The sequence below is a fragment of the Chionomys nivalis genome, chromosome 21 (assembly GCF_950005125.1).
Source record: "Chionomys nivalis chromosome 21, mChiNiv1.1, whole genome shotgun sequence".
Lineage (NCBI taxonomy): Eukaryota > Metazoa > Chordata > Mammalia > Rodentia > Cricetidae > Chionomys > Chionomys nivalis.
In genome coordinates, this window is record NC_080106.1 from 46,203,768 (window position 1) to 46,222,555 (window position 18,788).

The 18,788-nt window shown below is 43.5% G+C and overlaps 1 protein-coding gene across 1 annotated transcript in view; it reads left to right on the forward strand.

Moving 5' to 3' along the window:
* Ttc29 (tetratricopeptide repeat domain 29) overlaps positions 1 to 18,788 on the forward strand; it is a 219,667-nt gene that overhangs the window by 18,676 nt on the left and 182,203 nt on the right. Inside the window, exons 3-4 of the mRNA XM_057753904.1 lie at positions 8,421 to 8,644; positions 14,203 to 14,388. Of these exons, the coding sequence (XP_057609887.1) occupies positions 8,421 to 8,644; positions 14,203 to 14,388 (410 nt within the window). The remainder of the gene's footprint in view (positions 1 to 8,420; positions 8,645 to 14,202; positions 14,389 to 18,788) is intronic.

Below are 18,788 nucleotides of genomic sequence, written 5' to 3' on the forward strand. Positions count from 1 at the left end.
TAGATACTTAATTGAATCTAAATCTAAATGGAATATCCTCTTATATTAATATGGACATTCTAACTGTTGACTATACTTTTATTTTCATTTTTTAAAGCTTACATAATGGATGATACCATACTTACTTGGGTAGTGAGTCTAATGAGATTTTATAAGGAACATTTTACACAATATTGTAACAGCATATAAAATCTATAATGCCACAATTTATAGCACAGTACCTGTACATCCAAAATTGTTTTGAAAATTTTCCTTTAAATATATACCCTTAAATTTCATAATAAATCAAGATGGTGATCATGATTATGCCATGAAAATTCTTATCATATGAGTAGACATAAGTAAACAATATGAGACTTTCTTTGTTGAGGTGTTTGTGTAAAATATCCATATGCTCTGTGCTTACATCATGTCCATCACATGTGCATAGTTCTCCAGGTGTTGAAATGTCTGGGAAAATGAGCCGTGTTAATCCTAATGAGCAATTCTAACTGTAATGAGCAGTCATAATAAAAAGTTTTAACATTAAATAACCAAATTTAATCGTATAGAAAATAAACGGCATTTGGCTGTCTGTAATTAGTGGATGTCCCAATACGCAATGTTGCTTTCAGGGAAACCATCACAGTTGGAAAGTGTTTCCGTTTTTCTTAGGTGAATAGAAAATCCTTATTAAGTGTGGGGTGTTTGTGACTGAATCAGCACCCTAATTCTTCCCCGATGAGAGCGGAAAGGTTCGAACAGAGTGACGTGAGGTGCCACCTTGTCAGTGTACGTCTGAAGCAAGGGAGTATTGTTCACTGATCTCACAGACAGCTTCGGTCTTTGTTCTCGACAGCTGGATGAGGTAGAACACCGTGCATAACTTTACAGTTATATTATTTGTGTGACACCTTGTTTGCATTTCAATTAAAATAATTTTTGTATTAAGATGGAGAATCAAAGTTATCAGGTTTACATGACTGCAGTTTGCTAAATCTCCAGTAGATGCCCCCAGAGACCAGTCAACTCATCAGGAGTGCTTGCACTTGGGAAAGCAAGGGATTTTGTTTTTCTTCTTTTTAACGTTAAAACTCTATTTCTAATTATATTTGGAAGTACATGGGAAATAAAACAAAAGTACTGAAAGTGTTACGTCCCTTCGTGTGTCACTCCCCGGCGTAGATTACACAGAGAGGATGTTCTCAGTCAGCACTAGTCACTACCGGGACTAAGGAGTATTGAACGCTGACGTTTATGTAATGAAAGCCTCATTGTTCACGGAAATTCCATCTATTTTTAAAATAAAGTCATTCTAAGTGCTGTGGGGATTTTTTTTTTTTTGTCTCTTTTCTATAGCTTTATGTGTTTATAGAGAAATTCTTCATGGCGTTTTAGTTTGGTTGTTTGTTTTAGCTTTGGAGAAATTTTTGAAAAAAAAATGTGTTCAAACAGTGTTTGTTTTAGCTTTTGAAAAAAAATTTGGAAAGAAAATAGCGTTTGAACTGACCCGAAGCGCTTACTGCAATCAGCGTGTCTATGCCAGGGAAATAACTTCTTCTTTTTTTTTTTTTTTTTCATTTTGATCGTGTGTGATATTTACCTACATTGAAAAGCAGGAGTAAGAATAGTGTTTCACTTTATTTTATGGAAATTATATTAGCTGAAGCTGTTTCAGTATTCGTTAAGTAATATGATTATCCCGCAGGTGATTCCAGGAACATTTATCCCTCTGATATGAGTGCAAAAGTGTTAAAACTGACACAGATAACCCACCAGTGGCTTATAAATATTAGCTTAATGGAATAAAAGTATTATCCTGACTTTTGATGAGCTCTAACAGGTATTTTGAGTTTATCTTTGTCAGATTAAATAAAAAATTATGATCTTGTCTCAAAGTATTTTTTTTTTTTTTTTTTTTTTTTTTAGAAACTGTGTTTGAAATCTTTGAACGTGAAGGTTTACTCTGGTAGCGTACACTCCAGACCACCCCTTAAAGAAATGCATTGCCTTCATTCCCCAGATACTTAGAGAGGCGATAATGCTTAGATTTTGAAAGTGCACCTTCAGTTGACGCATGCTCACATGCACAGAGAATAAAGGAAGTTACCAAGCCTGTCTGTTTCATCCCTTGACCTTTTCCATGTGCAGAAGGGTGAGGTTTTCATTCTTTTTAACTGTTTGCCTGTGTGCTGCCTTTATACCCTCTAATGAGACTCACAGCTATCTAATCCATTTGTCATGGGCATTATCACCTGCCAGCCCCTCGGTTTAAGGAGGATCCTCTGGAGAGTCACAGAATGACTCCTGGTCACTTTCCCTGGCCCAGCCTGAACACAGATTAGCTCCGATAAAGAGAACATCATTCAAACTGGAGACTGTGTCATAGTTGTCAGGCTACGTCGTTTTTAAATAAACAATGCAAATAAGCAGAACACTGTAGAGAGAAGGAAGAACATAAAATAATTTGTGTAATTGTCAGCACCATGGAGAAGTGGGAAAGGTTACGAATTGGTAAGCAGAAGTGCGTGCGAATCTCAACTCTTCCACCTACATACAGGCTTCTGTGACTTTGGGCAGCATAGAGATTTTAAAGGATTCTTTCTGTAAATTAGAATAGTTTACCAGACTGCCATTGAGTGTTACTTTTAAATGGCAGTAGATCCCATGTAGATAAAACTAGATTCAATTCTGTTTTAAAATCCATTCTCCATCTGCAGCCCCCATCTGGTGTTGTAGTCAGGGTTTCTATTAATACAAGAAAACATCATGACCAAAAGCAACCTAGGTAAGAAGGGTTTGTTTGTCTTTCTCTCCCACATCACAGTTCATCATTGAAGGCAGAAACTCAAATGGGAGTGGGAGGAACCTGGAGGCAGGAACTGAAGCAGAAGCCATGGAGGGGTGCTGCTTACTGGCTTGCTCTCCATAGCTTGTTTAGCTTGCTTTCCAAGCCCACCAGCCCAGAGGTGACAGCAACCATAATGGGCTGGACTCTCCTACATTAATCGCTAATTAAGAAGATGCCCTACAGGTTTGCCCATAGCCCCACGTTATGGTAGCATTTTCTCCACTGAGGTTCCCTCCTCTCAGATGACTCTCTAGCTTTCATCCACTTGGTGTAAATACTAGCCCATATGCCCTGGAAGTCTCCTGTACCTGCAGTGATAGCTTCCCAGATTTTATATAGATGGTTGGTGTGTTCATGAATGTCTCCACTTTTATTTCCATGACATTTGTTTTCTGTGAGCAATTTGCCTCAAATTCCATGATATTAAATCCCTATGTTGTGGGATATTTCATCACACTGTGAACGCCTAGTTTGTTATTTGTGTTAACTAAATAAAATCAACCTTGGATCAGAAGGTGGAACCTGCAGCTAGTTGACAGAAAGTAACCATAGAGAGTCAGAGGGAGTCTGGAAGACAGAGACACACAGGAAGTAGTAGGAGGGACTTTGAGTGTGGCAGTCATTTTTGGTTTGGTGGAGCGGAAGGGAGGCTCTTTTTCGGAGATGTTTGTGAAACGGAAGGTCAGCTGCTTGCTCCTCAGCCTTGGTGAGTTTGTAGGTTTTCACCCCAGCCTCTCACTCCCGAGTCTTATTCATAAAAGGAATAATAGATACTTAATTAAAAACTACATTTGGTGGCATTGATGGGAGGAGGGTGCAGCAGGACTTTGCTGGCCGCTGCCTGAGAAGCTGGCCGGTAAATGTGGAGCTGCGATTACAGTTTCTGGCTAAAACAGCAGTAGATTGGTTACTGCAGCCGCACTGATGGAAAAACGACATGCCTTCATGACATCTCTAGGACTCCTCATTTCTCCAGCACAAAGTGTTCTGATGCCTGAAAAAGTAGCATATTTTTGAAATGGATACTAATTCTATATTGTGGATGTTTGGAGACTGAGAGCTGAAACAACCTCAGTCCAGCCTTCCGAAGCGTTCACGGTTTGGGCCCAGAGGGAGCAGCAACTCATCTTGAGTAAATTAAGAGGAAAAGGCCATATTGGAAGGATTTTGGTAACTGTTATACACAGATCATGAAGTACCCCCAAAACCAACTAGGGGATCAAGTCCTTTCTGTAAAATCAAAAAGCCTTTATTCTCATACAAGTTTGCAAACTTGGACTCTCTGAGTGATGAAGAGCCCCGAGCTCAGTTGGGGTTGGGGTTTTTATAATAGCACTGGTAGTGGTGAGGGATTTCTAAGGTTCAGGACGCCTGGTTGGCTGATTTGTCTAGGGTGTCCCAGGGAAAAGCGATGGTGTGTGCTGGCAGGTGATTCTATTTACAACTTCTCCTGATCGCCCACCACCACTGCCTGGCTCCAGCCCCACAGCCTTCCTTACTCATGACCAGCAATCTTCCTCTCCCCTCTGCTTCCAGGCTTAGCCTCCTCCATCCCTTCTCAGGACTACTAAATTGAAAGTCTTTATATTTTTATAATCTCATTTTAATTTCTGGCCCTGAGACTTAATCCTCCCTGGTGTCAAATCTTGTCAATCAGAAGAAGCCAGACCAGTCCAGTGATCTCTGAGATTGTACAAAATGCAAAAGTCACTCCCCCCTATTCTATGCCCCCATAATGGAAAAAAAAAAACATTGCACTGTGAGGTTCAAAAGGGAATGAAATTACTGGATCCAGCAAGCATAAGTATATGAAAGTTCTGTTTTATATAAAAGGTAACTCAGAAAGTTACCTTTTAGTTTAAATATATCTGATGCAATATTTAGGATATTCTAATATTTTTAAAAAATCATTTATTGTTTTCTGGCCTTCAATTTGAACTGGATCTTACCTGGCAACCTGGGCAAGTGAGTGACAGGCTGTGACAGCATATGCTTCCAGGCCTTGATCGGGGACCTTGCACCTATTGCTGCATTTAACTACCCAGTCCCCACTCTTCCTTGCTCTAGCAGGATGCCCAAGCTGAGGCAGACTCCCTGAATCTTAACAAGGTAGCATTTGACACAGTTCTGACCAATGAGACACAAACAGGGATTTGCTCTTCTCAGAAACGCTTTTGTTTTCCTGGTAAGGAAAGGCACAGCCATGCCACACCATATTCCTCTTTCTGCTCTTGGGTAAAGTAACAGCGAACAGGATGGCTGGACTTGTGGTGGGCTAAGAGTGCTCAGCTGGAGACAAACAACAAGAGAATCCTAGAGACCTCACCTTAAATCCACCAGGCCTCTCAACAAGACCTTTGGCTGTGTGGCATTAGCAGCAATTAGGAGCTTTGATTTTCTAAGAACATGGGAGGTAAATTCTCTGACTGAATGTATTCCTGAACTGGGGTTCCTGCAGAGATGACCATCTCTGGTGCACCTGACCAAGTTTTGCTCCATCCGCTCTTCAGATGAGCTAGCCTGAGCCACCAGACCTCTCCAGTGCTCGCTGTGTCATGGCTGTCCCTGTGAGCAGCCTATATGGTTTGTATACCTAAAGTCTTTCTGCATACACACCTTGCCACCATTTGAAAATATGGTGGCAGGAATGGTGGCCCTCTCTTTCCATGAACTGAGTTAGGGATGGTACACAGAGCTCCCGGAATGATATGGCACTCTTCCCATGTTAGTTTAGATCCTTGAGAAATTAAAGGGCCAGCTGCTTTCTGATGATGGCCAATGTCCTGATGGTTGGTCATTTACCCATGCACTGTCCTGGGGGTGGAGGGGGACAAGGAGACTGTGATCAGCTTTGTACCTTCAAGCATCCCATGAGAGAGATGAGTACGGTTGCTCCCATCTTGGTTTGCTGGATGTTGCAGGAAGTTGAATTCCATTTCCAGTCTACTGTTTGAGGGGGAGAAGGAAGGGAAGGAGGACCTGGCCCGTTCACAGCCTCACCGTTAACCCTTCCATCCCGTGTCCTTCTCCCTGGATCAGAGGACAGGACCGCATGCTGAGTGTCTTAATCTCCTGTCACATGATGGCTCTTGATCTTTTGGCTTAGAAAGATGGTTTCTGCATTCTGTATGTCAGCAGACTCTATAGTAATCTGGCTGTCAGATGGAAGGGACAACAGTTCAAGCTCATCCAGGACTTCTAGACACTTCTCAAAGGCAGTCGTGTGTACGGGGTGGAGCTCAGTGGTAAAGTGCTCGCCTAGCACACTCCGTACTCCACATTCCGCGCCTAGCGCATCAATAACAACGCTCTGCAGTTAACCCGTGTTAACATGGCCCGGGGCCAGGCTCTGCAGTTACCCGTGTTAACACAGTCCGGAGCCAGGCTCTGCAGTTACCCCTGATAACACGGCCTGGAGCCAGGCTCTGCAGTTACCCCTGATAACACGGCCCGGAGCCAGGCTCTGCAGCTACCCCTGATAACACGGCCCAGAGCCAGGCTCTGCAGTTACCCCTGTTAGCACGGCCCAGAGCCAGGCTCTGCAGTTACCCCTGTTAGCACAGTCCGGAGCCAGGCTCTGCAGTTATCCGTGTTAGCACGGCCTGGAGCCAGGCACCCCCACAGTTAGTGCTCTTGGTGGGTTGTGCTGTGCTTTGTTTTTGAACCTCCACAGGTGAATCCAAGGCATAGCTAAGAAGCGAGAGCCAAGCATTCTGGGTTTGTGCTTCCCACGTGTTTGCACATACTTCATCCCACAGGTCCTAGAGGAGTACTAACCTGCAATATGGTTAGTACTGACTTTTACACAGGAAGGAAATGGAGCATGAAGAAGTCAGGTCATGCCGGCTCCGCCTCAGGACTTCTGATTCTGAGAGATCGGACAGATCCACTGTCACTCAGGTCTGTATCACAGTCTAAAAACATCTCCCTTTAAAGAAAGAACGTAAATTAATTAACATCTTTGACTTGATGATGACTGCCGGTAGCTGTTCTCCATAAGCACATGCATATCTTTTTCCTTTCCTTTCTTTAACTTTGAGTCAGGGTCTCCCTCTACACACCTCTAGCTGGCTGGGAACTCATTAGTAGACCAGGCTAGCCTCTAACTCAGAGAGATCCACCTGCCTCTGCCTCCTGACAGCTGGGAATAAAGGCATGTGCCACCACTGCCTGGCAGCACATGTATTTTTTAAATAAACATATTCAATCATTGTTTGCTGTGTATCTACTTAACTGTTGTCTGTGTCTTCCCCCAGAAGATACACAGATGTCACAAGGGCAGTGAATCTATTTAGTCTAGAACAGTCTATTGGGGGAGGAGCAGGGGCTGTGGAGATGGCTCAGTTCTTGGGCTCAGTGTTAAATCGCTTGTCACACAATTGTGAAGACTGAGGTTCAGGTCACCAGAACCACACGCATGCCAGGCGAGTGTATCAGCCAGTCTTTCATTCAGAGTCTGCAGAGCAAATGGACCACATCTGTGTGGCCTGGGCTCGACTTAGAGACTGCCTCAAAGAATCACGGATGACTCCTGACATCATCCTCTGCACACACGTGAATTTGTGCCTACACATGCAAACAGCACGCATGCAAACACACATGCACATCACACCCACACAAGACAATGGAAATGAAGAAAATAGTTCATCATAAGAAACTGATTGGGATTTGCTGAATAAACACATGGGAAAATCATCTGTCTCTTTATCCCTGCAGATGAATCATGAAGTACATTGGGGAGATTTTAATTGGCTTTTATCTTTTGAGACAGGCTCATACTATGTTGTCTAGGCTGAACTTAAACGAGTAAATCTCCTTCCTCAGCTTTCCAGTGCAGAGCTAGGAAATGAATTTCTATATGCTTATCTACTGATGTAGGAGGGTCTTCTATCTATCTGTTGCTTTCATTGCTTAATTAATAAAGAAAACTGCTTGGCCTGATAGGTCAGAACATAGGTAGGTGGAGTAGACCGAACAGAATGCTGGGAGAAAGAAGCAGAGTCAGGCAGACACCATGCTTCTCCTACCCAAGACGGATGGTGGTTAGAATCTTCCCGGTAAGCCACCACCTTGTGGGGGTACACAGCTTATTAGAAATGGGTTAATCAAGATGTGAGAGTTAGCCAATACGAGGCTAGAACTAATGGGCCGGGCAGTGTTTAAATGAATACAATTTGTGTGTTGTTATTTTGGGTGTAAAGCTAGCAGTGCGGGAGCCGGGCGGGACGAAAAGCAGGCCTGCTCGCCTCATCACTACAATCTACTTATTATGAACTGCAATATCAAGTCTTTAATTTGGTCTTACCTGTAAAAGATTATGTAGATATTTAGTGTAATTTTTAAAGCATTCAATTAAGAAGCATGATTGACTAAGTTGGTGTGGAGCTGGGGTGGTGTATGAAGAACTTTTGAATAGTCAGGTGGCTTATTTGTCCTTTTCAAACTTAACGTAACTTTGTCCTTTTCAAACATAACATAACTACGCTAGGTAAGCACCAGGCATTGGTCATGAAGCTGAAGAGGCTTGATTTGCCGCAAAGATGTCTTGACATGTAAGAAAACGTGCTCTGAGTGCTGCTCATGTTTCCAGCCACAGGAACTCATACAAGAAGAGCATTTGCGTGGACATGCTGCGCGATGGCTACCACAAGTCCTTCACCGAGCTCTTCGCCCTGATGGAGCAGTGGGATGCGCTGCGGCACGCTGCTGAGGTACGGTCCCTCTTCTGGATGCAGAGGCCGCTGGAGGAGCAGCCGGACAAGCTGGACAATTTCTACCACTACCTGACTAGGGCCGAGGCTGCGGAGAGGCAGGGTAGGTGCCAGGATTGGCGGAGGGGGTGGGGTGCACAGAGTCGGGGGAGTGCACCCCAGGGAAGATTCCAAACTGTTGCCTTGTGAATTTGATACATTGAGACAAATTGTACAATTCAAGCTGGCCCACTGAGAGGCTTTAAGGAGTGAATGACTAGGCATCAGGCTCGCTAGGTACAAAGACATTCTGGCGAGGTCACTGCAAGCCTGGGAAGACAGCATAGACAACCAAACATCTTCAGAGGTCCCCAACAGGTTTGAAAACCAAGGAGGCTTCAAAGCACTATCGCTTGAAACCCACAGTGGTTTAGTTTGTTTTATCTTAGCATTTATATAGCGAGTTTTGAAAATTTTGTCATGAGAGCCTGTTGGTTTGGATATTAGTTAAAAGACATAGGCAGGCTCTGCAGGATCGAGGCCAACCTGGTCTACAAGAGCTAGTTCCAGCACAGCTAGGACTGTTACACAGAGAAACCCTGTCTCGAAAAAAACAAAAACAAACAAACAAACAAACAAACAAAACCAAAGACATGAAAAGCCTTTAATTTCCAGGTGACTGTTAGGCTGCACTCCCAGCTCTTAGGTGACAAAGACAGGAGGCTCAGTGTGAGCTTGAGGTTTGCCTCAGCTATAGTGTGGGACACTTTCTCAGAAGCAAGGGGAAAATAGTCCACAATATATGGTTGTTATTTCAATAGTTAATTTCCTGTTTTCTACAAAATAATTTTAGTGTATTTCTTTGTCATATTTTAATATTTTTCATAAAGCTAGTATTTTATGTTTAAAGTATTAATACTTTAAACTGTTTATTTATTTAATACTTTGAAGTATTTAAGAACTAAGTACTTAATCTCTGTTGTGTATGGACTTTGTTGTTTAACATTTTTAGGTCTGCATTAGGATTTTGTTTTCATTGGAAAAGTAAAAGAAAATTCTAGAATTTGGCATTCCACATTATTTTTCCCCCAACATTCTCACTGAAAAAACAAAAGCTTTCTTAAGGAGAAGAAAAGCCAACACTGTATGCGACAGCATGGTCTTTCACTTGGCCTTTACACGGTCAATAGGCCATTCTGTCTACCACCATGCTGTGTACCATGAAGACAGAGAGAGAGAGCATGAGGGGCAGCCTGGTCCTCAGCTCGAAGCATCAGACTGTCAAATGGAGGAGAGGTGGCACTAGACACGGGCTAGGAGGATTCAGTAAGAGAAGGTTATCTATATTGTGGAAAATATTCTAACCTGCAGAATGACATAAAATAGTCTTTTGATGAACTTTAAAAACACAATTTAAAGATTAGAAATTAACTATTATAAATAAATATGTCATGTTATTACAAAACAAACAAAACTTAAGTCCCAAATTCTACTATCACAATAAAATCCTGAATTGGTATTTACTCCAGAAATGGAATTAGCCAAGATAGAGCCTGTCCGTTATTTATTTTATAAAGTTTAATTTCATCATCAGCTTAAATTGGAGGCTTTCATTTGAGTAGCATGAGTGTGAGGCAGGTATCTGCCCTGCCGCCATGTGTCATCAACACCCAGTCCGTCACGGAGCGTCTGCAGGATGATGGACCAGAAGATGCTCAGGCTAAAGGAAAGTACTTCTCTAATGTAAAAGCCAAATGACAATGCCCCAGCTTTGTAACAGCTAAAGTCTCATTCACGTGTGTGAGAAATAAAGGTGCAGCTATTAATAGGACTAAGTTACCTGTGCTCAAAACACACATACGGTTATCTCCTATAAGATGGTATGGTTTTTGCCTTGCTGAAATATAGAAAATTAGAATTACTGCAGAAAGTATCACATAAGTATTTATACAGTCATTACTGAGAACTTCATACAATTTTTTCACCCTTCACACATAAAGTTTATCAGAGAAAACTTGTGATCTGAATAAAACTTGCCCCAGAAAACGTGGAATCTGCATGCTTGCTATATGATTACCTTGAATGAATCCTAAATCTGAAAACACATGTGTATATTTATATGTTTACATGTGCATCTAGAATGCAGAGATCTGTCTTGGGGCTCCCAGGTCCCATTGAATGTCATCTTGGGCTGTGAGATGGTGACCCTGAAGTAATGTGTCTCTGAGAGTTTTCATTGCTTCCTCAGAAAGACCATCTATTCTAGGCTTATAGTGAAGTTCATTTCATCAAAGCTATGGCAGAAACGGTGTCATCCGTGGCAGGAACTGTGTCATCTGTGGCAGAAACAGTGTCATCTGTGACAGGAATGGTGTCATCCGTGGCAGGAACTGTGTCATCCATGGCAGGAAGTGTCAGTCCAGCCTCTGCAGATGTGCACAGCAGTAACCTGGGTTATTTAAATCACCAAACATCGCTTGCTGCTTTATAGCAAAATTGCTTTCAAAGCAATCTAGCCATTCCTTTTTTGGGTTGTCTTCCTTGGTTAAAGTGCCATCTATGGCACAAAGCTCGCATTCCCCAGTGTGAACTCTCTCTGTGCCACTTGTAACATTATTCTTCATGAGCCCCAAGAAGCTGAGGAAGAAATGGTGATATTGATAACTGCAGACTGAAGGTAGAGACAATTCAAAAGGGCCTCATATTTGACTTGTAAATTTTGGTCCAGGGTTGAGTAGTTTCTTTGCAAAATTTTTTAGTACACACAAAATCTGCTGTACCCAAGTAGACTTTCCTATGATGTAAGCTTTATGCAGAGTAGAAAAGGGAGTGAAACATTGTCCAGTAAAGGAAGTTTGAGCGACTCTGGGTTAATTACCACTGGGCTTAGGCTTAACTTTCCACATCATCAGAACCAGAGCATTGCGTGTACTTTTGTGTGTTGTGCTATTTCACTAGTAGGGAAAATTAGCAAGAATATCTCTCTGGCCTCCTTAATTTTCCAACAATATCATAATGCAAAATGCATCCATTCAAACTTCAAAAGTCCCCATAGTCTACCACAGTCTCAGCACTGTTTAAAAGTCAGAAGTTCAAAGTCTCTTCTGAGTCATATAGTCTCTGTAGTCCCCTACAAAACCAAAATCAAAAAACAGATCACATACTACCAACAAATAATGGCATAATATGTACATTACAGTTCCAAAAACACAGGGAAGGGAACATAGGAAATGCTGGACCAAAGCAAGACCAAAAACCAGCTGGGCAAACTCCAAACTGCATCTAAAACGCTCTTCAGATCTCCAACTCCACTCGGCTTTGTTGAGTGCAGCACACTTCTGTCTCTTGGGCTGGTTCCACTTCCTGTTAGCCACTCTCCTCAGCAGCTATCCCATGACTCTGATATCTCTAACATCTTGGGGTCTTAATGGAAATCCGTGCTTCACCTTCACAGCTTCACATATGGCCTCCATTCAGGGACACCCCTGACACATCCCTGGCCTCGGTGGCTTTATTCCCTAACTCTTCTTTCTTCTGTCTTTAAATTCAGAACCACGTGATTAGACCTGTAACACGGCCCTCTCATTCTTCGATCTTCCTGGATTCCTTCCTTCTCTGCCTCAGCTTGTCTGTCCTGAAACTTGATCTGTAGACCAGGGTGGCCTCAAATTCTGAGATCCACCAACCTCTGCCTTCCTGATGTTGGAATTAAAGGTATGCCCCAACACACCTGGGCTCTCAGCTTTTCTTTAGTTCCTTTTCACAAGTTGAAAAATTAGTTGCATGGGATTTTACCCTGAGGTCATGGCTCCCTTTACTTCATTTCTTAATCCAGTTACCTCAGCGAGCACAGGATTGAGCTTCATTCCACTTCTGCTGCTCTTTTCTCCTCAAAATTTTCATTCTGTAATTTACCCTGCCCAGCTTGCTCCTTTTCATTATAAATCTTCATTAGAGTTACCACTAAATACCGCATGACAGAGTCTATACTAGGCTGTTTGGAGGTTTCTTCTGCCAACAGAATTAATCCAAAGCTCTTAACTTTAGCCTCAGACAGACTCCTTGGACAAAGGCAAAAGGCAACCACTTTCTTCACCAAAATATCACAAGAACAATATCTAAGCAACATACTAAAATTCTGTTCCTCCGAAACCTCCTGAGCAAGTCCCCCAGAGTTCAAATAACTCTTAGCATCACTGTCTTCCATGCTCCTACTAGTGTGGCCCATTTAATAGTGCTTAAAGCATTCCACTGCTTTCCTAACCCAAAGTAAAAAGTCCAAATTTCTTCAAACAAACACAGGGTCAGGCCCAACACAATAATGCCCCAGGCCCTGGTGCCAATTTCTGTCCTAATTAGGGTTTCTTCTACTGTTGTGAAAAGACACCACAACCATGGAAACTCTTATAAGGAAAACATGTAATTGAGGACGCTCACTTACAGTTTCAGTCCATTATCATCGTGGTGGGAGCATGGCATTGTGCAGGCAGACATGGTGCTGGAGAAGGAGCTGAGAGAACTACATCTTGCAGGCAGCAGGAAGTCAACTGACTCACTGGGCAGTATCTTGACCATAAGAATCCTCAAAGCCTGCCCCCATGGTGGCATACTTCCACTAACAAGGCCAAGCCCACATCAACAAAGCCACACCTCCTAAGTTCCACTCCCTATTGACTCCTGTGTACAATGACTGCTGTTTAAAGGTCATTTCGACAAGGCTGCAGTGACTCACTTCCACTTCCGTGATGTCAGTCCTTGGTTACACAGAGGCAGGAAGATTATCATATATTTGAGGCAAGTGTGGGCCCCTAGGTTTACAGGATCAAGGCATACTTTGTTACCATGCAAACATCTTTGCTCAAGTTCACTATTGTAGCAGCATTTGGGAAACAGATTACACAAATACACGTGGCCACACACTTATAAATACAGATGTTACTTTAGGAGAAAAAGTCGAAGATGCATGTAACAAATTACCAGAAATTTGAGTAAAAGGAATGACTGGTATGCTCACATTTTCAGTTTTAAAAAAGTATCCCAAACAGAAGCATAGACGTCTACATTTTTAGCCTCACCACACACTTATATTTCTTGAATGATTGGTAGAAAATGGAGACACACATATATCATCCTGCCCTAAGTATCTTGGGCTTCTATTTCCTTTTCTCCTTTTGCATTTGCTTTTATTTTGCCATGGTTTGGAAACATTGATTTCTCCAGGCTTAGTGATACATGCCTTTAGACCCATCACTGGGATATGGAACAGTCCCCTCCCACCCCTTTTTCTCTCACCCTCCCCCATATATATGTGTGTGTGTGTGTGTGTGTGTGTGTGTGTGTGTGTGTGTGTGTGTGTGTGTGACCACTGGCCCCACTATCCTCCTCCAAGAGGACCACATTCCTAACAGGTATAGTACAGTTCTGTAGTTCTGTTATATAAATAAGTCCTTTTACAGTGAATTATGTCTCAATTTCTAGTGCATCTGCATTTTTGGAAAGACGCTTGCCTATTGCTTGCCTTTGATTTATGTGATTATTTTAACAGTTAAATGATGTTTTGCGTCAATTTTAGTTTTCAAGACAGTTGGCCATGAATTTAAGAAAAATATGGAAGTAATTTGCGGTATTCTGTGTGTTTTGAGTGGTGTTTCTGATGCAGTCTGGCTTTTCCTCTGTGTACAGAATACTACGAAGAAGTGTATAACAACTTATATGCTCTGGCCTGTTACTTCGACAATTCTGAAGACAAGTGGGTGCGGAATCACTTCTATGAACGGTGCTTTAGTGTTGCTCAGCTGATCAAAGTTGATGGTGGGAAGAAAGAAGCAGAGGCGCAGGCGCACATGGGCCTTCTATTCGAGGAAGAGGGTGAGTGGGCACTCTCTGGGGAAGATGCGGGGGCTAGGATGGGGGAATCCTGAGGCCAAAACCACTGTGACGATTAAGAAGAGGACCTGAAGGTAAGGAGGCAAATTATTGCAGTTAAACAGCAAAAGCGTGGGAATGACGAGTCCGTGTCAGTGTTCATCCAAGAACAGTCCTCGCGCAACTGCTTGCTGTCCCTGCAGGAGCAGCCGACCTAGAACAGCCAGCATTTCTTCCTGAATCATTCCCACACCTTTTCTGCATCCCCTACCGCCTCTCTCAGGTCACACGCTGCAGCCTTTGTGTGTTTGTGGTGGTTTGGTTTTATGTGGTTACAGAACTGTTTGGAAAAATGGAAGGTTCCTTTGTGAATTTCTTAGTGCTCCTCCTCCTCTTGCGTGGATTGAAGTATAAAAACTATAGAAATTAGATTCTACCTTGAGATTTTACAGTAATTGCTGAAGGAAATGCTTCTTTAAAAAAAACTTTGTGTTTAATGTTATAATAAGACAATCCAATAGCAAAACAGTCAGGGAACTGTAGAATGATTTCACATAGAACGTTAAGAAACACATGAAAGAGTGAATGCAGATAATATGCACAGAGTATGTAGGGGGATGAAAATAGTTTATGAAGCTGCTGTTTTAATGCTACAGTTCTCTGGGGAGGTGGTCAAACTGATTGTATATAATATTATATATTTTATATATAATAAAATATGTGTAATATATAATTTGTGGCTAGGGTGATGTGGGACTCTGCTTCTGTGCTCTGGGAAGCTGTGACTAAGTTGGCTGTACCCTAGAGCACAGAGGTCACTACAAAGTGACCAGGGACCAGGGACCATGCAATGTGAACAGCACAGGTGATGTTGGAAACGCCAGCTGCGGAGAGGGATCCTGCAGACTGAACTCAAGCTGGGGGGTATTGATAGGACTTGGAGGTTGCTGGGAGTTAGAGCCATGCTCTGAAAGAGGAAGCACAGTGGCAGGAGGCGGCAGGAACTCCATGCTTCCAGTGGGAATCACAGTGGAAAGGACAGGCAGGAATGGCAGCATCTGTAGTCTGAAGGTGAGACTCTACACAGTCCCACAAGGAATGGCAGGTCTTTCAAGCAAACCTGCGATGCCAACCATGGGGGAAGGGGAAGAGGAGGGGATGTGGCTGAAAAGCTGCCACCATGATGTAAGTCAGAAGAAGCAGATAAGAGGTATCTGAGAGGATGAATTATGCCGCCCCATTACAATTCCAGTTTGTGATGTCTAAATAAGCACTTCTGTGCCACCAACCACCATGTGGTCATGAACTTACAACTGAGCAAGACCCATTCAGTATTCAATGTTCCAGTGCATTTATCAAATACTTTAGAGCATAGTGCCCAGGGTGAACAAGAACACGTCCTGGTCCACAAGGAACCCAGCTATTTCTAAACGTGTAGCCGAGTGTGTTGAGTAAATTCACATTACTGAGTGACCAATCTCCAGCCCTTCACCTTGCCAAATGGACACTCTGGGCCCATCTCCCTCCTCCTTAGTTTTAGAATCTCTGAGCACGTTTTGATGACCATATTTATGCATCACTGTCTTAACTGTTTCATTTGGTCATTTGTTCATTCATTCCACAACTCTTGGGAGTGTCCCTTAGCCCTAGCTCTGTGGTTGGTCATCTGGTTTGATGGCATACACAGGAGCTGAGCCGAGATTGAGTGTGGGAAGTGTGATTCCTGGGGACTGCTGCAAGGTAACACTTGCGGGTGTTTGCACTGTTCACACTTATATCATTGTAAAATGCACTAGTGTGTGTACTAAGGTTAGTGTTTGTCTTAAAAACATTTTAAAGACTTTGCCTTCAAAGCTATGTTAAAATCAGAGTCTGTTGGTTTACTCTAGAACTGCTTTTTGTTGGATGTAAAATTGTGCTATCTGTGCTCTGAACAGCACTAGCCCATTTGCATTGTGGCATAAACAAACAGCCAAGCCAGTGTTGGCTGCAAGTCTAGAGATTGCGTGCTTGGTGACGAGGACTGTCTGTGAAGATACTGCAGCCTGGGAAACTCACAGAGTATCGATACATGCAGCTAGAAGCAGGGCCTCACCTGCTGTAGGGTTCCTGCTGAGGCCACGGTGCTGTCCCTTCCACTTGTCTGACCTGATTGGTCCAGACAGGCAAATGGAGGCCCCACAGCAGCATCCAGTCAACAGCTGTGCTCCGGGGCAGGTGGCAGCTTCCTGATTCTGTGGGTGCCCCCCTTCAGGTTTAAAGAGGATGCTAGCCAGCAGATGGCAACGGGCAGGTTGTCAGGGCTCGAGCTAGCAGGCTATGGCTCAGGGCAGGGCTCCAGGTCCCCCAGGGAACTGTAGAGCAAATGAGGGACACAAGCAGATGCCATTGTCAGAGACTGGGCACATGGCTGCAGTCAGGGGTAATGTGCAGCCCACAGGCACAAATGTAACCAGAGCTCGTCCAGAGCTTCTTGGCCAAGTCAAATATAACAGAGACTCACATCCCTGATGCTGCTAAGGATGGGTGCTGTATCCAGTGAGCGTTGGCTCCTGTCTCAAAGGCAGGCAGACTTTCTTCAGTGCTAATATCTACGACTTATGGCAGAGTAGTAGGCACGGAGCACTCAGATGCTGACTAAGTCTTGCAGTAATTCACTGGCTGCACCCTCCTTTAGAGTCATGATCTTGTCCATAAGGACCGTATCATGAGGCCAGTGCTCACACTGTATCTGGTGGCTGTTGCAGAGAGTACCCAGATACTGGAGCATTAGGAGATGTGCTCATTAATTCTGGAGCAGGTCATGGAGGGCCAGAAGAGCCACCAGTCAGACTTGGGAGAACATGCAACCAAAGGGAAGAGCCATCTCCTCCCTTTAGATGAGCCAAGGCCAAGACACATAGCAAGATGGCGTGACATGCTAAGTTCCCCCTAAACTGACAACACCAGCCTTTTCTCTGTCATCATAAGAGGGCTGTGTCCCTTTCCTGTCATCATAAGAGGGCTGGGTCCCTTTCCTGTCATCATAAGAGAGCTGGCTCTGCTTGAAGTTGCAGTAGCATTATTGTTGGATAGAGGGAGTGGGAGAGGTGCAAAGTCACATGGTTGGTGGAGGAAACAGTAGCCCTTCCCCCTTCCACTTTCAGTGACTTAGTACCTGAGCCAAGTCTTGCTTTTTGCCCACTAGACAGAAGCAAGGAGACTTGCTTGTTTCCATAGAGCCGTGTGGAGGCCAGTCTGGTTTTGGATGGACTAGGTTGGAAGGGTCGGCATGGACAACTTAGCCCTTCACTTCAGTCCACCTTACCTTCCCAAGCCCTGCTCCTTGTAGAGGTGATAAATGTTCTCCCGAGTGATAAATGTTCGGGGCAGAGCATGTACAGAGATAGGCAGGGGAACTCTTGGAAGAAGAGCTTAAGAAGGGCATATTTTCCAGTGCAGAGAGCACGCCACCACAATATTAGTAGAGAGACTGTGCTAAGCTTAATTGGTCTTTACAACATAGACCCTAAATTCTTTCAGTGCCTGGGAAACTTTGTAAGAAAGAGAGAGCCTTCATGCTTGGCTCACCTCAGTTTAAGCCCTGGAATTGATTGCTAACTGTCAGTCTGCTGGATAGATACTAGATAATGTCTCAGTACAGATTACCTGGAGGCCAGATGTCTCCAGGACCATCATGAGAACACACTAGGGTGACCACCAGCTCATTCCTGTCTCATCCAGGAGTGGAAGGCAGTTCTGGCAATAATGACAGAGGAGGGCACATCCCTAAGGGACTGTCTTTACTATTTTGATTTCATTGAGAAGAGGTAGAATTTCTGCTCTCTCTTTTTCTTGTATACCGATGATGAGAGATCAGACATCTTCCCCTATCTCCATATTTATCCATCTTTTTAAATTAATGCATGTGTTTGTGGGGCATGTGGAGGCCAGAGGTCACCTCTGGGTGTTATTCCTCAGTTTCTTTATTCTTGGGTTTTGGAGACAGTGTCTCTCACTGTCCTGGAACTTGCTCATTAGTCTACACTGACGAGGTAGTCGAACTGGGATCCACCTGTCTCTGGATCCCCAGTGCTGAGACTGTAAGCATGCACCACTATACTTGGCTTTTAGTTTTTTCATGTGTGTGTGTGTGAGGTCTGTGTGCATGTTTATGGGGCTGGGGGCTTGTGCATATGCACACATGCATTTTTGTCTGAGTATTCATCTTGATTATTCTTAAACCCAGAACTCACTAATTCAACTCTTCTAGTTAGCCAGCTTACCACAAGGACACTGTCTCTGCCATGGCTGCCTGACATTTACATGAATGCTGGGAATCCTAACTTTTTTTTTTTTTTTTTTTTTGGTTTTGGTTTTTCGAGACAGGGTTTCTCTGTGGTTTTTTGGAGCCTGTCCTGGAA